Source organism: Bubalus kerabau, chromosome 13, assembly GCF_029407905.1.
Source record: "Bubalus kerabau isolate K-KA32 ecotype Philippines breed swamp buffalo chromosome 13, PCC_UOA_SB_1v2, whole genome shotgun sequence".
Lineage (NCBI taxonomy): Eukaryota > Metazoa > Chordata > Mammalia > Artiodactyla > Bovidae > Bubalus > Bubalus kerabau.
This window is the reverse complement of record NC_073636.1, coordinates 73972648-73995076: the sequence shown is the minus strand read 5'-3', so window position 1 is coordinate 73995076 and position 22429 is coordinate 73972648. Positions and strand designations below refer to the sequence as shown.

General features: G+C 44.6%; 1 protein-coding gene across 2 annotated transcripts in view; it reads right to left on the bottom strand.

The window, feature by feature from the left end:
• Window positions 1–3728: 3728 nt before the first annotated feature.
• STK4 (serine/threonine kinase 4) overlaps window positions 3729–22429 on the bottom strand; it is a 93791-nt gene continuing 75090 nt past the window's right edge. For both annotated transcript variants that reach the window (XM_055545099.1, XM_055545098.1), the window contains exon 11: window positions 3729–8015. In XM_055545099.1, coding sequence (XP_055401074.1) covers window positions 7857–8015 — 159 coding nt within the window. In that variant the 3' untranslated portion in view covers window positions 3729–7856. The remainder of the gene's footprint in view (window positions 8016–22429) is intronic.

The window sequence follows — 22429 nt, the reverse complement described above, 5'->3', positions numbered from 1 at the left end:
CCTCCCTAAAGATGTGGGATCTCTGTTGAGTTCTCTATTTTGAAACAGTTAATTGAATTCTATTGGCCTTTTGTATTATAATGGCCTCCATGGGTCTGGGAGCCAATGTAGGGATCTTTTCCAGCTATCACTCCGAAACTGAAGATACAGGATAGCTTTGGGATCCCACTAGACCTCCAGTGACAGGGACCAAGGTCAAAACATGGTTTTTCACATGATTGGTGGACCTACAGTGGTCCTCTGGGTCCCCCAAAATTGGTAATAGCTCGAAGTCTTCATCCAAAGTTCCCTAAAAGATTTGGGTCTTTCCCTTTCTTCCACACCCAGTTACCCTGGAAAATGGCCATAAGTCTTTCTGCAAGAGAAATGTTCACATTCCACTCATGCCAGAGTCCTTCCTCCAGGTTAGTTGTGTATGCTTCATTCCATCAATAAAAGAACTCAAGCCTGGGTGTTGGCTGACGATCTGTAACTATCACAGTGGCTTAAGTCAGGGCCGCATCCTCAATCTCTTATTACAGATCAGAAAACAAAGACCCAGGAAGGTCCACAGTCATACTTGAGTTTGTTTGTGTGGAGATGAGCTTTTTAGCTCAAATAAGGACCAAGCAGGTTGTTCATGGGCTCTCCTGGTAGCTCAGATGGTAAAGAATCTGCCTGCAATGCAGCAGATCCAGGTTCAATCCCTGGGTTGGGAAGATCCCCTGGAGAAGAGAAATGGCTATCCACTCCATTATTCTTGCCTGGAGAATCTCATGGACAGAAGAGCCTGGTGGGCTACAGTCCATGGGGTCGTAAAGAGTTGGACACGACTGAGTGACTAACACACACACACACACACACACACACACACACACACACTGTGTTCATACTGGAAAGTGGAGGTGGAAAGGAAGCTGGTTGACTCATAAGGTACTTTTTGAGGCTCTCGAGAGTAAAGATCATCCCTGGTGGCTTGGACAGTAAAGCGTCTGTCTACAATGCAGGAGACCTGGTTCGATCCTTGGGTCAAGAAGATCCCCTGGAGAAGGAAATGGCCACCCACTCCAGTACTCTTGCCTAGAAAATCCCATGGACAGAGGAGCCTGGTAGGCTACAGTTGATGGGGTCGCAAAGAGTCAGACACAACTGAGCGACTTCACCTCTTATTGACTAATAATAACCACCCTTCATGTGTCTGGCACACTACAGTTAAAGTGATTTCACATCCTTTATCTCATATACTTCTCACAATAACCCTGCAGGAAAGCAGCAACAGTAATAAAATAGTGTAATCATTATTGGGCAGATTCAGGAAACTAGTCATAGTCAAAAAGTAGTGAATAAAAAAGAGCAGTGAATCAGGGATTCAGACGCGGGCTTCCTAATACTGTAGTGTTCTCACCTGGCATCACACCCCAGTCATCACTTTCTCTGCCAAACTTAACTCCCCAGGATTGCTGAAGGAAGTGACTTTGAAATGTGGGTCCTGTTATGAATTTCTTCTTTCCTCCGGATTCTGGACGCTGCACTTAGGTGCTGGCTGGGATGGTCGTTGATGACTACCAGCCCTCTTATTTCAGGCCAACCAAGTCCTGTGCCTGAGTGTAGAAAGAATTCTCCAGAAAGTTTTAATAAGCTGAGAAGCTAACCTCATATGGGAGGAGCCTTTGAGATGAAAGGGACAGTGTCTTTCAGAATCATGACTGCTAGAAACGAGGAGTAGGACAAGGACAGGTGTTGACTGGTGCTCTTGTTCCAAAGGAGTAGGTTCAGAACCTTCAGGAAATCCATGCATTGAGGAGAGACTGGGCACAGCTTGCTCTTGGAGTCAGATCTGGTTCGGATATTGGCCCTGCCACTTAGCAGTTGCATGACCTTGGATGGGACTTGTTGTCTCCAAGAAGCCCATCTCAGGGTCAACCTCCAACTGGGTTGGTAGCCAAAGCCCAGTTCTTCCTCCCTTCTCGGACTGGTAAAATTCTTTCAGTTTTAAGGACAGAAACCCAACAAGGTGTCCTAAGTACAGGGGTTCCAGAGGTTCAACTGAGGTCACCAGCTCCTCTCTCCCTGTTCTGCTTTCCTACATTGGCTTGTTCTCAGGTGGGAAGGTATGAAAATTATTTGTATGTGATGGGAGACTATGAGCATTACCATGTGGTTCAGAGGAAAGAAAATGGGCTCCGAGGCCAGAGAGCCCTGGGCTTGAATCTCTTCTACTAGGAGCTGTGTGATCTTAGTTGGATTTTTTTTGCCTCTCTGAGCCTGTTCTTCACTTGTCTTGATCTAATAAACTCCTACAAGTCAGAGTATTAATATCAAGTTCAAGTGAGATAATACATGGAAAATGCCTGGTACTGTAACATATTAACCCTCAAAATATACTTAGGAAAGAGAGCTCAGCAATCCCCTTCAGAGCTTGTGTTCTCCTTAGTAAAGCAACTCTGCACAGAGGGCACTAGGAAAGGAAGTAGTTGCATGTCCACAGATCACAAATCAGGCTCATTCTTCTACTTGAGGCTCCAGCTGGGGTCAAGAAACCCAAACAAGAACAGTGGGGTCAAGAAACCCGAATTTGAGTTCAGACTCAATGTGGCCGAATCTGGGGCCTCAGTTATGTCATTCATCAAAGCAGGATGCTGCTGCTGCTGCTAAGTCACTTCAGTCGTGTCCAACTGTGTGTGACCCCATAGATGGCAGCCCACCAGGGCTGAGACAAATGCTGAGGGATAAACAGTAGCTGCCCCATACACGTGCACGGGGCTGGGTGGTGACCCTCTGGCGGCCTCCGTCTTATCAGGAATAAACACCCAAACCCCACCCCATAGACCACATGGCCCTGCGTGCCCTTGTCTCACCCCTCAGACCTCACTGCCACCTACTCTGTCCTTCGAACACTCTGTTCCAGGAACAGTGACTGTCCTTCTAGCAAGTCAAGCTTTGTTCTTGCCTCAGGGCCTTAGTTCTTGTTGTTCCTTCAGCTTGGACTGGGTATCGTCCATGCCTTCCACCTGGCTGGCTTCTTGTCATTCATTTCAAAAATCATCTTTTCCGGGGCAGGCATAGATCGCTCTGTGTAGAGCTGTATTTCCCCCACCGCCACACACACACTGCTCTCAACCTCATTACTCTGCTTTATCTTTTTTTTCATGAATTTTTTTTTTTTTTTTTTGGCTGCATCAAGTCTGAGTTGCAGCATGTGGGCTCTTGGTTGAGGTGCACAGGCTTTTCTAACCGAGAAGTTGCTTAGTTGCTCTGAGGCATGTAGGATCTTAGTTCCCCGACTAGGAATCAAACTCATGCCCCCTGCAGTGGAAGCATGGAGTCTTAACCTCTGGATCACCCAGGAAACCCCCTCTTTTTCATTTTGTATTAGTAAGTTCAGGATGCTATTACCTCCTCCAGAAAAGTTTCCTTGGACATCCCAGAAGAACTGATTGTTGCTCCTTCCTCCTGTGTCCGCAGGCTGTGTACTTCCTTCTGCTATAATATTTTCAATGTTGTGTGCTCGTGGGCTGGACTGACTCCCTGAGTGGCCTGCCAGAGCTGTGTCTGGTTCCATCTTTAAACCCCTGACAAATAGCTTAGTACCTGGCACGTAGCAGGTGTTCAACAAAAATTTACTCCCTACGCCACCTGCCTCTCCCCTGGCTTTGGATTCTGGAATAAATACAGCACAGAGTCAATGGTTCAAAATACCATCATCCAGGCTATAGATGGAAGATGTTGTTTTTAAAAAGAGAACAGTCTCTGGTCCAAAGGACAGTTTATTTAAAACAAAGGTGACAAAGTGGAGGAAGGAGGAAGGAGGGAGAACAATTCTAACATAAAAGCACATAGGAAGCATCTCAATTTAAAAAAAAAAAAGGGCAATGGAGGAAGCTATGTCTCATACATATACAAACTGCTGACCTCAATTGATTATTTACATCCAAACTTTATAAAATAGCATTTCAAGTCAGCACTTAAGCCAGTGTTATTAGTTTTTGTTACAAAAAGTTAAAGCTACAAACTTCACATTTTTAAGTTGTACGTCTGCAACAGCATTTAAGCTTCTTTTTTTTCCAAGTTGGTCCGAGTGCAAGCTGGTGGAAGAGATTTTCTCCCTGCCCCCCACCCCCAAACACAAAAAAGTACATCAATTCCAAATACAATGACTATAATCCTGATGAAAACACAGACACAGTGCTTAAGAAAGATGGCAGATAGGATGTGCACTGGGCAGGAACAATTTTCAGGTAAGAAAAAGGAGCTGCAGTCTTTAGAGGCAACATGGTATGCTAGAAACGGCACTGGAAGGAAAGACCTGGATATGAACTCTGGCTCTGCTGTATGCTAGTTACCTGACCTTGAGCAACAGACTTTACCTCTTGGAGCCTCAGTTTCCTTTTCTGTAAAATGAGGACAAAGATACCTGTATCTCAGAGATATTAAGTTTTAGTAGATGTTGGGCTGTTCAGATTATCTCCTTCTCCTTGAGTGAGATTTGGTACTTTGTATCTTTCAAGGAATTTGTCTGTTTTATTTAAGCTGTTCATAAAATTGTTATTAGCCTTTTAATATCTGTAGGGTCTATACTGGTATCACCTCTCTACTTCCTGATACCAGTAAGTGCTATTGAGTTTGAAATGGTATAATAAATTTCTGGCAGCAGGTGCAAAATAAATGTTTCCTGGATCAGAACTTACAGCTTCAAGGAATCAAGGCCATAGTTCTTAAGTTGCTTCAGAGTACTGATTCTGTCTGTCGTCTGTATCTATCTATCCATCACACCAAACATTTATCCACCAGTCCATCTGTCTATCAACTGGTGGCTGGGAGAACAGACAAGGAAAAATAAAAATAGAAATTTGCTGCAAAATTACTGATGAGGAAGCAATAAAGATATTCCTGGAGGATCTGAGATTTTTAAAAGACACAGTTAGGTCTGGATCATTGTTAATTAGGGGAGAACAAGTGAGAGGCCCAGAGTCCCGTGGAAGCTGGAGTCACAAATGATGAAGCTCAGGGCTCTACAGGAAGCCAACTGACCTATCGTGAATTTAGTATCCAAGGAGAAAAATGACTAGGATTGACTTCTCTGCCTTCTGGCATAAAAAAACAAACACACCTTGTCAGAAAATCTATCTCATCCAAAATAAATTGACTTCTGGCCAAAGGGCTCTGTCTAGCTCAGCTGGAGAGCAATGCACTTTTTGGACCAGCATGGTGGATGCACACAAGGAGCTGAAACAAAATAAACTTCAGATCAAGACTCATCACCCAGGAATATTTATGGGGAAAAACTGAACCTTCTTTTACTTGGATCTAGCTTAGGAAGGGAGAAAATGGGCATTCCTCTCCTGTCTGGCCAAGTGCAAAATCCTTTAAAAAACAGAGAGAGGGAGGGAGGGAGAGAGAGAGGGAAACTGAGGCAGGACTGTTAATTAGCACAGCAGATGGTATAGGGAAATTCATGCTCCATACTTTGTTTTTTAACTCACTTGACTGTCAGATTTGACTGATTCAGTGGTTTCCCAACCTAAAAATGCCAGCCTGGGTTTTTTAGTCTGTGCAAGAAAAGTGATCACTTCATTTTTAAGAAGGCTTGTTGGATAAACAACAAGGTCTCACTGTATAGCAGAGGGAACTATATTCAATATCCTGCAATAAAATACAATGGGAAAGAGTATGAAAAAGGATGTATAACTGAGTCACTTTACTATACAGCAGAACTAACAAAACACTGTAAATCAACTATATGTGAATAAAATAAAATTTTAAAAAAGACTTGTGGTTTTCCTATTCCCTGTAAATACTGGTCCTACATGGTGATGCTATGAATCCTGATTCTGTCACTTACTAGCTGTACCACCTATGGAAAGAACTTTTTTTCTCTCTGAACTTGCTTCATCCTCTATGAAATGGAGATAAAATACTTAATTCACAGAGTTATTGGGGAGGTTGGAGCTGACATAAAGAGCCTACCTACCTAGCTCAGTGCCTGGCATACAGTAAGTGGTCATGATTGCTAGCTGCCCTTTATTATTATAGCAGGATCCTCAAATTATCCTCTGTTCTCTGTATCTGCCAAGTAGCTGCATAACTAGCCAAGCCCTGCAGACCAGCAATGGCCTCTTGCCTTTTCAATAACTTGCTGTCATTGCAAAGAACAGAATCTGGCCACAGAAGAGGAACATCCCTGACTCTCCACTGATTACCAGGTTTGGGCAGCAAGAGCAACTATGGAGTCAAATTACAGTATCCTTAGGTGCAACCCAGTCATGGCTCCCCTATCTGAGGGGAAGAGGTTCTAAAAAATAAAAAGGCAGTTGTCTTTCGCAACTGTCTGCTCTTGGCCATGTGACTAAGTGACACGTGGCCTAGAGCCAAAGCTGCAGAGGGATGGCTCAGCGCTGTCGGTTGCAAAACCCTCTGACCTGCTTTAGGCTCTGCGTCTACCTGTGTGATGCTCATGTGCTACCCGGCAGATGCAGTAGAGCTTGTGGGATGGCTGAAACTGAATGATCTTGGCTCCCCGTGGGAATCTCTTCACAGCCAGTCGCCTACTGAAGAGACAAAGCCAGGCAAATTCCCATTAGCAGGGTTCCTTGGAACTTTACCAAAATGGACATGAGCGTCTTCCTTCAGAGAAGGGGCTGCTTGGCCCAGTGAAGCAGGAGTGAGGGGCCCCACCATCCAGTCCCAGTGCTTCCTTTCATTTGCTTTGTGATTTGGGCCATGTCACTTCCCTGCTCTGGGCCGCCATCAGGCCAGGTGATATCTATATGGTCCCTTCCAGCTTTGGCATCCTACACATCTGGGTTGAGTCTCCTGGAGGACAAATCTTAGTCTGATATTCATTTACCCTTTCCAGACCCCAAGCAGTAAAATGAGAAAAGAAAACAGTCACATGTTTGAATGTGGGTCACGAAAGCAACGCCCCCTACCCCTGTCTGTAAGGAACATGGAGCAAAATGCCATGGGTGTCCTCTTCACGTGAATGACGAGAACTTGGAAAGCCTTTTCCCCTTTTGCGGACTGAATACAGCCCCACTTTGCTGGGGGTTCCGAGTAGGCCTGTGCCCTCGCTTGGATCACATCTCCTCTTAAGGCACTAGGCAGTGTCTGTGCTGTGACTCTGGGCAGTTGGGAGAGTGGAGGTGGATGAAGGGTGTTGAAACTGCAAAGGCCAAGCTCGCAAGGAGGGCGCCAGGCTTCTCCTGAGACTCAGAAAGCCAATGCAAATTGTCTTTCCCAGGACATCACTAATAGCTCTGGAAGCCAGGGGTGGCCCGCGTAAGGCTGAAAGCGTGGCGAAGGGACTGACCCCGACCTCATCTGTTCAGCACAGCCCAGCCGGAGGGTGAGGCCGGCTCCAGGGGCTGGAGGGCCCCCACAGCCTCCTGGTGTCCTCTGCCCTCGTGTTCCACAGTACCGTCATCTTACAGAAAAGAGGCAACTGTTTTAAAACTGTACCTGTACAGAGATGCCACCACACCACGTGGGGAATCTAGTTATAATTTATATATATATGTGCATATTTATATATTTTTTAAAAAAAGTCTTCCAGAAAGAACCACTGAAAGCTACTGGGAGAAGAAAAACAAAGAACCACGTGACACCTTCCCAGCTCTCACTCGACGAGGAGTCTCTGGTTCTGGTGTGGGAAAGTCTGAGGTTCAAAACGCCCACATGAGTCCTGGGAAATGATATATATATACCTGTCCACTTCAAATACACACAGCAGGGCGGCGTGCTGACTGGCTCTGCAGCCCTGGCCGGTGGCGCACTTTCTTGGTTCCTGAGTTCACAGAGGGGGCTCTGGAGAAAGGAGGGAGGCGAGATGGAGGGGCGAGTGAGCCGGAGTTCACTGGCGGCCTGGGGCCGGGCCGCCCTCAGAAGTTCTGCTGCCGCCGCTTCTTGGCCTCAATGGCGTCCAGGATGGGCTGCCGCTTCGACTGGTACTTCTGCCGGATCTCCTCAATCTCCTGCTCCATCATAGGGTCCAGGGCCAGGAGCCTCTTCTGAAGGTCTTCCACCGTCCAACTCTTCAGCTACGAGAGAGGCAGACAGCACCGTCACAACAAGGCCCAGGTCAGTGGCTTCTGGAGACAACCTATCCTAGGAAGAGGTCTTCTTTTTTTTTTTTTTTTTTGGGCCGCGCCACTTGGTTTGTGGAATCTTAGTTCCCTGACCAGGGACTGACCAGCACCCTTGGCTTTGAACACTGGAACACCAGGGAAATCCCCCCAGGAAAGGGATCTAAGTGCTAATCTCTTTGATTTACTGTTCCTTGACCAGGAACCTAATGAGTAAGACTTTCACCTCCCCTCTCTTGTAAGTTAATTACACTGGATTCCTGGTTAGGGCACTAATATAACAGTAGCTTGGTATATAATCAGCAGAACGGCTCCCTCCTAGTTCTCATCCTACCCATAAGATGGGTGTGTGCACGGTGGCCATGTCTCCTGGACGCTACACCAGGAGGACAGCTGCTCTCCCCACCGTCCCGCCTCCACAGTGTCTTGGCAATGGCATACTGGTCATTGCTGGCGTTTACTGGGGGCACCACTCTTAAGTAAGCACTTTATAGGGATCATCTACTTAAGTGTCTCAGGAATACAGATACAAATCCTGAGTGTGGGTGGGGGGTGGGGGGTAGTTGGAGAAGCCCTGAAACTTCTAAGATGAAGTTTCCATCAGGCAGAGAGAAAAAAAAAAGAGGACCTAATATCTACATTAATAACAATGGTGAACGTTTCCCCCAGTGTTCTCCACGCACCAGACACTGAGTGCTTGATATATATTAATATTATACATCCATTAATTCAATCCTCATGAGAAGTCTGTGATTTCAGTGTATTATTATCCCTACATTACAGATGAACAAGCCAAGGAAGAGGGTGGCTCGATGACCTGCCCGATGTCTCATGGGCAAGAAGTGGCAAAGTCAGGGGACTTTCCTGGTCGTCCAGGGGTTGGGACTTTGCATTCCAAGGTAGTAGGGTATGGGTTCGATCCCTGGTTGGGGGAGCTAGAATCCCACATGTTTCTCATCTGAAAAACCAAAACATAAAAATGGAAGCAATATTATAACAACCTCAATGAAGGCTTAAAAAAAAAAAAATGTTCCACATCAAAAAAAATCTTTGGAAAAAAAGAAAAGAAGTGGGAGAGTCAAGATTCAAACCCAGAGTCCCTACTCTTAACTAGCACTGGAAGAAGGCAGATTTGCAGAGCACGGGCTTGAGAACCCACTCAACCTGTGTCGGAAACACGGTTCTGCCTTGTGCAGATGCTGCGGGACTCCAGCCAGTGACCAGGCTCTCTGGGGCTTCCTCACCTGCGGAAGTGGGACCGCAGGGCCGCACCATGTTTACCCCAAGAATTAAATGAGACCGGGGTTGCGGGGTTGCTGGCACAGTGCCCGGAGCCCTGTGTGCTTCAGGATGGCAGTCATGTGACAACACACGCTCTTGGCCACGGCCGGGCGGCGGGGGGCACCATCTCCCACAGGTGTCTGCAGCTGCTGGGCACGTGCCCTCGTGGCCATGGCCGTCTGTGTGGAGTGTTCACTGCATCCGAGCGAGGCCAGGCCAGGCGCGCAGGGGCGGGAATGAGTGCCAACATTCTCCACAGCAGGTGGTGAGAAATTCTGTGAGCTCACGGCCGGCTGACAGGCGCCGTGTTTCGGGAACTCAAAAGCTTCACTCAAGCATCACAGGAGATTTATAGACTCATCGGCTGCCCCAGCCCCTTCCTGAGGCCTCAGCAGCGGAGGGGGGTCGAAAGGTAGGTGAAGGAACCTCTTTCTGTCCCCTCTCCCTTTAGAGGGTGGAGTGGGAAGTGCTCCAGTGGGCTCGGCAGAAATGGCTTAATGACCAGTCACCACAGGAATGTCCCTTGGCCCGTTTCAGGGAGGTGGTCTGAGACGTGAGAAAAGCCTCATAGTTCAAGACGAAAGGTTCTTTGTGAGGTGAGAATGGAAAGACTCGAGAGGGTGGGGGAATGCTGGAAAGTCAAGCTGAAAAACTCCATCTTGCTTCCAGCCTGTGTGGCTTTATACCATCTCGGAGGTTGGTATTCTTGGCCCAGGGACACCCCAGAAAGTGATGCTCGCCTAGTCTTCAGCTTTTTTTTGGAGCCCTTCTCCAAAGAGAGGACACCTCAAACCTAAAACTGGATGTTGTTAATAGCTCAGGACAGATCCTAACTCTGCAGTGGCTGTGTCGCCTTGGACAAATAACTCGACCTCTTTGAGCCTCACTTCTCTCCTCTGGAAAACAGACAATACCAGTTCCTCCACCCTTGGGCTGAAATGAGAATTAGATGAGTTCATAATAGGTGTGGCGCTCACAGTGCAGGACTTCATTGTCGCATGTATCTGGTGGATAGTTAGCATGTCACAAATGGTAGCTATCAATGTTATTAATAACTGTGATTGTTGTTGCTGTTAATATTATCATTATTATTAACAATATTATTAGAAAGTCTCTAACTTCCCATCAGGACTTGGTGACTAAACAACAACAAATCTCCTATCAACAAGCTGTTCCTACAATCTCTGACCCAAACCAGAGTCAAACGAGTGAAAATGAAACTATATTACTCTGTTTTGCGTTAACAATGCCTAAGGGCTGGGACTTTCCCACAATGCCTGTTAAAACAAGTCTTTATAGTTTAACAAAAGAGTTTTCATCCATCCATTTATCAAACATTCACTGAATACCTACTATGGGCTAGGCACTGTCCAAGGCACAGAGGATACTTCAGTGAAAAGAAAAACAAAAATTCCCCAAATCGTTGCCCTTATGAAGCACACATTTTAGTGAAGTGAAACAAGTAACATACGGCAAGTACATAGTAAATTAGTAAATGACTCAGATTAGAAGGTGATACAAGAAAGAAAAGAAAAACATACAGTGAAGAAAGGGGAGTTGGGAATTGGGGTGGGAGGCTTACTTCTGGTCCATCCATTTAGATAAAAACTCAGTGGCAGGACTTCCCTGGTGGTCCAGGGCCTAAGACTGAGCTTCCAACACGGGAGGCCCGGATTCGACCCCTGGTCAGGGAACTAGATCCCACATGCTGAAACTAAGATTGAAGATTTCTCATATGGTAACTAAGACCCAGAGCAGCCAAATAAATAAATAAAAACAAACAAGTATTCTTTTAAAAAGAAATGAAAAAGAAAAAAAGAAAGTGATGGAACTGCACTGGCCCGCCAGCTTGTCCTGCCACTTTAGGCAGCCCCTCCTCCCTCTAGGCCTCAGTTTCCCCACTTGTAAGAAAGGGCTGCCTAGATGATCTTAAAGGTCTTTTGAAATTCAGTGTTTCTCAAAGTACAACCCATGGGTCACCTGCATCAGAATCACTTGTTGAAAATACAGACTCCTGCATCCCCAGTCAGAGCTACTTCATCAGGCTCCCTGGGAGGGGAGGGGCAGGGCTTCAGACGCTAAAGATGTTTCTAATAAGCCCTCAAGTGGGATAAGCCCGATCCTACATCTTCCTTCTCGTTTTCCTACCAGCGAAATTCTCACAGTCATTGATGTGTGTCTCTGGTCGAGGCTTCTTCTAAGTTTCCAACGTCTTTGGGGATCTTTTGCCCTTGATTCTAATCTTTGGGCAACAACAAACACCCTGACTTTATCTCAGCCACCTTCAGGTTGCTCTAAGGCCCTTGGAGCTTAAAGTTACACCTGACCTATTAGAACACAGCCAGCCAGTCACACCATCCAGATACGGATTTTTCTGAAAATGAGCTCAAGAGAATGGCTTTATGGCTCCGAGTATAGCATTTCAGCGTTGTGGTCCTTGGTGGCATAAATAAATTTCAAATGGATTTCCTGCAGTAAAAGTTCTGTGGCAGCCAGCATCCTGAGAGAGTAAATGCTCACACTGACCACACAGGCAGCTTGAGGGGTTTTCACTAGCCAAAGGGAGGGTCACCATTTAGCATCTCCTCTCTACCCTGCGGCCCCCACAATTCTACCTTTAGACCAGAATTCTCTGAACTCAACTCACACCCCAATCAGATCCTGCCAGCTATCTCAGCCCCTCAACACATCCAGACCAAAAGTCTTGAGACCCACCCTTCCCTCATCTCCGAACCTCTTCTCCTTCCTCCCCAGTCTTCCCCATCTCAGGAATGGTGCCCCCATCCTCCCAGATGCTCAAAATCATCCCCGATTCTCCCCTTTCTGTCACCACCTCTCTGTGCACACCCAATCCTTTGATCTCTGAAATACTCGTACAACTCAAATCCAACCATTCTTTTCACATCTGCCTTCAACCCTTCATTTCAGGCCACCAACATCTCCTTAGCCGCAAACAATTAAAAATACAGAAATGCACTGCCCTTATGTTGCCTACTGCACTTAGGAAAAAAATCCAACAATTCACCAGGGCCTACAATGGCCCCACACCTCTGGCCCATCGTCCCCTCCAACTTCCTTACCTGCTGCTGCTCCGGACCCTCTAGCTAAGCTTTATTTAACATTGTCAGATATACTTTTCTGGCCTCAAAGGCTATGCAGCTAACGATCCTTCTGCCTGGATGGCTTGTCCCCAGTTCTTCCTTATCCTTTAAGGAAGGATAAGGGGTGAACTCCTTTAAGCTCAGGGGTGAACTCCTCAGAGAACTCGAGCAAGCCTTCTCTGACCATCTCATCCAGAAAGGCTGCTGGAGGAGTGGGTGGGTTTAGGGGGAGAGCAGGGGCTTTGAGTCAGGTGGCCCTGGTTCCACAGGAGCTGTGCCCTTGCGAGCTGGACGGCCCTGGACAAGTCTCTGCTACGTGCCTCACCTGTCTGCTTTTTCAAAGGAGGACAACAGGATTTCCCAAGGGCAGCTGTGAGGCTTAGAGGGGCCGGTCAAGTACAGAACATAGTGTCTGGTGCACACGGAAAGAAAAAGGGCAAGTGGGAGCTGCCACCTTGAATCCTTTTTTTTTTAAATGGACCAAACAGGTTAGTAAAAGAAATAGTGACTGCTGTTGTAAGAACTGAGCTTGGTGAGCTCAGTGGGGTACAGGACACACACCCCACTCACAGGCGCATCTCCAGTGAACTCGGTGCATGCGTGCGTGCGTGCAAAGTCGCTTCAGCCCTGTTCGACTCTTTGTGACCCTAATGGACTGCAGCCCACTAGGCTCCTCTGTCCAAGGGATTCTCCAGGCAAGAATACTGGAGTGGGTTGCCATGCCCTCCTCCAGGGGATCTTCCTGACCCAGGGATGGAATCCGAGTCTCTTATGTCTCCAGCATTGGCAAACAGGCTCTTTACCACTAGCACCACCTGGGAAGCCCAAACTCTGTGGGAGAAACCCCAAGTCAGATGGACCTGGCTTGTTTCTTCAGGGCCAGAGGACAGCCAAGTCCTCAGCTTCCCAGCACCAGGACGGATCCATGAGGCTGACAGGAAGTGACTTCTTCTCAGACGGCCTTAGCAACTCTGAGATTCTGAACGACAGCGTGTCAACGTCAGTTGCACAAGTGGCCTCAAGAACAACTGAGAAGAACCGGCTGGCGTTTCATCACACGCGACAAGTCACAGAGACTAACAATGACAATGAGCAGAGTCATTGGAATCAGCAGAGTCAGGCTAAACTAAACATATCGGCATGTACAGCACAGTTTCTTCTTGCCTTTGCAATGAGGCCCATAGTGAACACACAACCCAAGGTACAGGGTTTAGACCTATTTCTAAGTCCTCCTCTGTGGCTACTAGAAACTCTTACCTTAGAAATCTATCGTGAGAATGGTGTCACAATACGTCCCTAAAAAGGAAACTCAGGCACATCATCCTTTCAGGACAGGTAAGTCAGGCTGAAGTCCTGGCACAGGTGATGTTTTACTGCGACCATGAAAGAACACACCTTTGGAATTTGCAAGATGACAAGGAAGCTTGACAGAGGCTAACAGTTGGAGAAAGCTATCAGGATGCCACTCCAAAATTTATTTATTTATTGGATTGTGCTGGGTCTTATTTGTGAAACGTGGGTCTTCAATCATTGCGGCATGTGGGATCTAGTTCTCTGGGGATGGAACCCAGGCCTCCTACAGTGGGAGTGCGGAGTCTCAGCCGCTGGACTGCGAGGGAAGTCCCTAGTCTGTATCTTTAACACCCTCCCCTAGACGGTTAGCCAAAGTGCAACAGAGAAAACATAAACATCAGGCAAAAGGCATCGAAGACACTGATTTAGATCCACCAAAGATAGGCAGTCTTTCTTGATGTGACCTTGTCTCCATCTAGGGATGGATTCAAGACTGGCGACTGGGTACTTTAGTAAGATAAGATTCTTGGATGATGCAGTCACCTCTCAGCAGGTGAGTGAGATGATAGTGATGCAGAAGAGCAAGGACGCTGACAAGTAAATGACAGCTTGTATGGATTAAGCAAGCACTGGGCCATTCAATTTCAAAAGATCTTGCTCCTTAAACAAGCCTTGTGAGAATTTTAAGTGACTGCCTCTGATTCAAATTACTGTCATGCCAAATCATGCTTCCACCTTATAAAGTCTTCCTCATGCCTCTCCAATAAGGAAGAAAAGTGGCAAAACTGTTAATAGTAAATTATTTCTGCAATCCCATTCTGAGTTTATGATGACTTCGAATCAATACCAGAATTCTAACCAAAGAAGACATGACTGCATGTGTATAAAATATTTACTAAGATGACTGGAATGAAATGCAGACTTTGAGCCTGGGTGAAACAAAGAAATCTGGCTCCACGCAGGGATGGTGATATAATGACAAGAGCTTTGACAGGGGTCAGAAGATTGGCCTCAGATAACCTGCAGATTGCATCCAAAGAGCCTCCCACTCAGAGAGGGCTCAGTATGAATTGTGTGTGTGTGAGTAAAGGATTAATTTGACAAATGGTATAAATAAAAAGTGGGCTTTCCAGGTAGCTCAGCGGTACAGAATCTGCCTGCAATATCCCTGGATCAGGAAGATTCCCCTGGAGAAGGAACTGGCAACCCACTCCAGTATTCTTGCCTGGAGAATTCCATAGACCGAGAAGTCTGGCAGGCTACAGTCCATTGGGTCGCAAAGAGTTGGATATGACTTAGAGACTAAACAATAACAAAATAAAAAGACAATGTTTCTTTAAATAATGGGGTGTTACTATAGTAGACAGTACTTGTATTCTCTCAGTTATTTGTGATTTACTCAAAGTCTTCCTTAAACTTCCATAACAAAATGGAATTTTGAAGTAGTACTTTCACGTGCTTAGAATTTATTCCAACTCTGTTCTGGCATGAACTTTCACAGCTTACTCTGAAAATCACAGTGCACCTGCTTTTTCTTGTTGTTTTGGTTTGGTTCTGTGAGTTTTATAACAGCTGTTGGCCAAAGGTAGTCAGATTTTGACCAAACCCAGATTTTCCCCAGACTTTATAAATGGGGCTTTTCACAGCAAAAACCCAAAAAGAAATTTCATACCCCAAATATAAAAGAATAATGGATCTCAAGATGCACTTCATTGCTAATAGTCAACATTATAACTTTATAAAGGTGCAGTGAGTACCAGCTCTGTGTCAGACACTTGTGCTTGGCTTGGACTGGGCAGGAATGCAGGTGATAGAGGGATATGACCAAGGAAGGGTGTATACAGGACAAAAAGTATATGGCAGGGTCCCTTCACACAAGAAGCAGAAATAAACAAGGTAGATAAGTCACAGAACCAAGCGACAACATGAGGCATTACCGAGCAAGTGCCCAATGGCTGCTAATGAGAGCTGCTCTGAACTGAGTGCTATGTGCTCAGCCCTTTACATGCATCACCTCATGGGAGCCTCAGAAGAGTCCACGGAATAAGTATCCATTTTACAGAGGTGGAAACTGAGACTGAGGGAGATACAGGAATTTCTCCCCTGACCCCAGAACCAATAAATGTAAGTGATCAGGTTAGGATACAAACCCTTGCTTGTCTGAGGGCAAAGCCAAGCCAACTCTGTATCAAGACAACATGTACACCAGTTAAGAGAAGGAAGAATCCCTGTGGTCAATGTCTCTGAGAGAAAGACTTTGTCTTTTTATACATTTATTGTGCACAGAAGGGGCACTAACTGAATTGTAGAACTTTAAAAAATGAAATGCAAATCTTATTTCAAGTCACTATCACACCTGAGGTACAGGGAGCTAATAAAATTAGGTTGAGTAAATAAAAGGATGTGTAAGTTCCTGTATCAGTATCACTAATAGCTACTGAAAATTCCTTTGGGTACCATGGTTTTTCATGCCTCCAGGCTTCTGCAGGACAGAATTCTGTCTTCGGTTTAGGGAATGCCCATTCAACCTTGCAGCCCAGCTCAACCTCCCCACTCGTATCTCTCTCCAATTCCCTTTTTCTTTTACTAAAGTGGGAGCTGTTTAAGAGTGGGAACTACATCTATTTTCAGAGAGTCAGGACAGCATAAGAGAGTTCTCAGTGAATATTTAATAAAGAAACAGATCCTTCAATCTTGAAGCTTTTTCATGAAAATGATACTGACTTTTTACTGGGTTCCAGCAATTACTAGTAAGACACCAGGCTTCTCAGAAGCTTTGCAAATGTGGAATCAATAAATAAGTTTGAGTATAATGTAAGAGTGTTAAATAAGGTTATGTCACTTACTCCAGACTGATCAATGCAGGCCGAAATCAAAATGAACAGCTCATCCACTCTCATGATTGCAGTAAAGTTACAAGAGAAAATGGACAGAAAAATCCACGCTGGTCTTGACTGCTAATGACTGCTCTTTTAAGAAAAATTCTACTTTCAGAGTATACCGAGACATATACATTACCATATGTAAAAGAGATAACCAATGCGAGTTTGATGCATGATGTAGGGCACCCAAAGCAGATGCTCTGTGACAACCTGGTGGGATAGGGTGGGGAGGGAGGTGGGAGGGGGTCACAGGATAGAGGGGACACATGTACACCCGTGGCCGATTCATACTCATGTATGGCAGAAACCATTACAATATTGTACAGTAATCATCCTCCAATTAAAATAAATAAATAAATTTTATAAAAGAGTGGCTCTAAATTGATTTATAGATTGCACACTGAAGGAAGCCAAACTATAAAAGGAAAACTTTCAGGAAGTTAGCAAACACATAGCCTTCTAGAATAATGAAATGTTATAAAATAATTGTCGATGCCTAAAGGAGGAAGAGTATAGGAGCAGAGCTGAATACGATGCCCCTGACATTTGAAAGCACTAAAGGGAGACATCAACAGTATCATCATTCTTGTGAGGATATTAATCTTTCAGAGGATACGAAGACCTAAAGCACCAACTGCACCAAGCAGCTGCTGTTTTAATGCAGCTGAATAATTCAGGAAGGAAGCAGCTGGTCACACATGAATCCCTATCGGTTGTGCCTTTGGACACTTTTGGGGGCTGGAAATTTCCAAAGTAACAAAAAGTCCAGGCTCTTTTTCTGTCTTATCTTGCCAAATAAAAGAAGCTCAAAGAATCCTAAAGCAAACTCTGAAGACTGAAATATAAATAAATCTCACTTTATTTCATAAAGGTAGTCTTCAAAGGTATCTTCAGAGATAAATAAGACCCAATCTAAATACACTACAATAACAATGTTTACAGAAAACTGGTAAAGAAGGAAAGTAAAAGCTCTCTAAGTAAGCTACTTTGCAGGCCTGAGTTTTTTCAGCATGGGCTTTCTCAAAGTGGGAAAACTTGTAAGTGAACAGCACTCAATTTCTGGAAACCTCCATGAGCCTTACTGCTGGGTGCTCCCCTGTAATGGAGGATCAGAGATTTATAACCCAAATACCCACAAGGAAAGAAAGAAAGTGAAGTCGCTCAGTCGTGTCTGACTATTTGCAACCCCATGGACTGTAGCCTGCCAGGGTCCTCCGGCCACGGAATTTTCCAGGCAAGAGCACTGGAGTAGGTTGCCATTTCCTTCTCTAGGGGATCTTCCCGACCCAGGGATCAAACCCGGGTCTCCCACATTGCACGAAGATGCTTTACCATCTAAGCCACCAGGGAAGCCCACCCACAAGGAAACACTCTCTCAATATCCTTTAATAAAAGGACTCTGCAACTAAAGCAGTTAAGTTCTATCTGAAAGGCATGTCAGCATCTTTCTGCAATGGCCATCAAGTTTTAGGACCTAAATTCCTTGCAAAATTCTTGTCAAAAAGAAAAAAATTAGGTCTAGATAGATAGGGGTGTGTCTGTCTGTGTGTGTGTGTGTGTGTAAAATACTTTTTTATTCTGCCAAACCACAAAACTGCTAAACAGGGATTTTTACCATTTTCTTTTCTTTTTCTGATTTAAGACTTTTTTTTTCAAAGTCATCTTTTTTTAGAAAACTTATATCAGAAAAATAAAAGTATTAATATGTATGTGTCCTAGATGCTTTGAGACAGTTCTTTATTCTTTTCCGCCAACGTTTAATCATTATGGATTCTCAAATGTGATTTAATTCATGCCACAGTAATACTTTTCAAATGTGTATAAATTCAGAAACCAGAAAGCACTCTTTGTAAAGACCATGTGTCCTAGTTTTTTGGTTCAGAAATAGTGATCACCATATTCTTAGCAGTAAGCTCATCCAAGCTCAGAGTTAAAAACCACTTAACTCCTCTGGTGTAAAACTGTTCTTTAAAATTTGTGTCCTAAATATTTTCTATAATGAGCAAGCAGCATAAAGAAAGAAACTATCTCCAACCTGGGATCTGGCATAAAATTTGGAATCATTAATGACAGGGAGCGGGGAGAATGATGCTAATACCATGATGTACATGTTAATATGCTTCCCTCGTGGCTCAGCTGGTAAAGAAACTGTCTGCAATGCAGGAGACCTGGGTACGATCCCTGGGTTGGGAAGATCCCCAGAGACGGGAAAGGCTACCCACTCCAGTATTCTGGCCTGGAGAATTCCATGGACTGTATAGTCCATGGGGTCGCAAAGAGTCAGACACAACTGAGCGACTTTCACTCACTATACAATATACGCTAAATTGGCACGGGAACGTCTATTTCATGATTCAGATGATGTTGATACGTATCTATAAACGGAGTCTTTGTACGTCCTCATTTTCTTAAACTTTTTTCCCCTGGTGAAATATCCGACTGTTAATAGCACAAGTACATGGTTAGTACTGCTTTTGACTTGATAGTATTTCTTTGAAAAAGAACAAGGAGAGTGTATCAGTTACCAATTTACTGCCTCTCAGCTCCGAAAGCACCCTTCTCTGCCGTAAACAAACACTCTTAAAGCGCTTCTCCTTTCAAGCATGTGTGATGTTAAGCTTTCTCAGAAGAGTCTGGAGGGACAGTGCAAGCAGGAGGTGGCTCCCCTGAATGCCAAGCACTGGGGCAGCCGTGTGGACAGGAGGTCAGTTAGTGGAGTGTGGCCCACTCACAGCCCAGGACCTCGTTCCTGCATTACCTTGCATCCTCAGCCTGGCCATAATCTTTTGGCAGTCTTGTCAACGGGGATACCAGCACCTCCACTGGCTCTGAAGGTCTTGTGGTCCCACTGGTACCCAGACCCGGAGTGTACATCCACGGCACTGGCTGCCGCTTGCTTGCTCCTTGCCTGCACTCCGGAGGGCCATCTACGGTTTTCCCAGAGCTCGTGCGCCAGCTTGGGTCTAGCTAAACCAGCAAACTCCTCTGCTATGCCACGGGCTGAACCCTGCCTTCTCTACTGAGGTCTGAACCCCTGGTAGTTTGTCCTTCCTTGACGACACTCCCTCAGCCCTAGTGAACCATAGAGAGTTTTCTCACACCTTGCAGTTCCTCACTTATCATAGGTAGTAACTCTTTGTATTTTTTCTTAATTTTTATTGGAGTATAGTTGATTTATTAATACAGTGCTGTGTTAGTTTCAGGTGTATGGCAAAGTGAATCAGTTATACATATATACATATATATATACATACACACACACACACACACACATATATATATATATACAGCCACTCTTTTTTAGATTCTTTTCCCATATAGGTCGTTACAGCATATTGAGTCGAGCTCCCTATGCTCTACAGTAGGTCCTTACTAGTTATCTATGTGTCAATCCCAGTCTCCCAACTTACCTCTCCCCTCTCGGTCCTCTGGTAACCATAAGTGTGTTTTCTACATCTGTAAGTCTATTTCTGTTTTGTAGATAAGTTCATTTGTACTGTGTTTTAGATGAGTCACTCCTGGTATTAAACCTCCCCTGTTAAACCTACTATGTGGCTCTTGTCTCCTGATGGGACCCAGGCTACTACCGGGAGGAAGGGCGCCACTGACGACAACATGAGCACGTGCCTGCCCACAAACGGAAACATGTCCACAATGCCAAACCCCAAAGAAAAATTTCCATGTGAAAAATGCCCAGACAATTTCAAATCCAGAAGAGCCTAGTATGTTTATTTACAGCCCAAATGTGGAACTAAAATACTCTCATTTGCTCCCACTGAAAACTGTACTAATGATGAACAGAAAAACAATCTGTGGTTTAGCCAGACAACTGAAAGCTACTCAGTGGTCCAAAGGAGTGACTCCAGGTACGTGCAACCACATGGATGAATCGCAAAAAGGAACGCTCAGCCAAAGAACCCAACACAGGAGACTATGCACTGAGTGACTCCATCCAGAGAGCGTCATAGAAAAGATAAAACTATCAGGACAAAAGACAGGGTAGAGGGAAACTCTTGGAGGCGATGGAAATGTTCTGTGTCCTGATTATGGCTGTGTTTACACCACTGTATACAGCTGTCACAACTCTGCAAACTGCACACTAATAAGCCAGTTTTATGGTACAGCCTCCATAAACCTGATCTTATAAAGCAAAAAACTAAATACATATAAAGAATTATGGGGGACTTCCTTGGCAGTCCAGTGGTTAAGACTCTGCATTTCCAATGCAGAGAGCATGGGTTCAATTGCTGGTTGGGGAACTAAGATCTCACATGCTACACAGAGTGGCCAAAAAAAAAAAAAAAACAACTGTGGAAGGTAGTTCATATAATACTTAAAGGGAATTTTATACCTTACGTGGATAGATTACAGAGATGATTTAAAATTATTACATTTAATTATCCAGTTAGAGAATAAAAAGCCCAGGAAAAAAACACAGAAAGTAGATACGGGTAATATAAAATTATGAATTCAAAAGCTAAAGCTCAATGACAAGGATCTCCCAAACCAAAAGCTGATTCTTTCAAATGACTAAAAGAAAAAAAAAAAAAAACACACAGAAAACTGCTGACAAGTTTAATCAAGAAAAAAGAGGAAACAAAACTACTGGGAATGAAAAGCAAGCTGGACTACGGATTCTATAAATTTTTAAATCTAAACCTTTATGTCAAAAATTTTTTAAAGTTATACGAAACCAAGATTTCCAGGTGGGGAAAAAAAAGTACCATAGATTTACCTGGAATCAAACCAAAAAGACCATGGACTAAGAAATTTGGACTGCAAGGATACAAGATGAACTGAATTCCAGTTCTCCCAACAAGGCAGATTCCTCCTATGGAAGAAAGGAAATCTCCAGGGGCCAGAATCGTTGTTATATTAATAAAACTAATCCTATCTTCTTATAATACTAACAGTGCAGTTTCTGGTAAATCAAGAAAATATAAAGGACAATAGAATGGAAGGATAAACCAAAGTCCCCACCACCTGACCCGCCCTGGTTGCCTTGGTGAGAGGGTAGGATATAAGGAAACTGGTATATAATGATTATAGCAATAATTACAATTATATAAGCCAGTATTTTTAAAACATTATTCTTAGCTGGTCACTATATCAAGCACTTTTTGTGTATTATCTCATTTGATTGTCACTAAATCTTATAGCTGTGGCTGTTCACCCGATTGTATAGATAATCTGAGGCATGCAGAATGACATATTTTGTCTGAGGTTACAGTCAGCAGGGGACAGAGACCCAGACTGACTGGCTTTCTCCTTCTGTAAAATGGAAAATCCAGATAATCCCAACTAACCTCTTGGAAAGGTTTTGTGAGGAATAACCAAAATAAACATGTGGGTAGAAGTCACCTGAGGACAAATTTTGGCTGAAATCAAAAAACACAGTATCTTCAGGCAGACCTTTTAAAGCAACAGTATGTATATTTCCCCACTATGGAATCCTCTCTTCTCAGAAATGATCAGAGGTGGTAAAGAAGGGACTTCCCTGGTGGTCCAGTGGTTAAGACTCCATGTTCCCAATGCAGGGGGCATGGGTTCAATCACTGGTCAGAGAACCAGTTCCCACATGCGGCAACTAAGACCCAGCACAGCCAAATAAATAAAAGTTAAAAAATCAAGGAAAAGACAACCCACAGAATAGAGAAAAAAAAAATTTTTTTTTAAAAAGCAGGCAAGAAAATGCCAGATGATGTCTCCTGTTGGAGACACAGCAGGACTGGAACACACACCCTTTAAGGTCCCTTTCCATTCTGAAAGCCCAGCACTCTGCTGGCTGACACGGGGCCAGAAGAGCTTATGG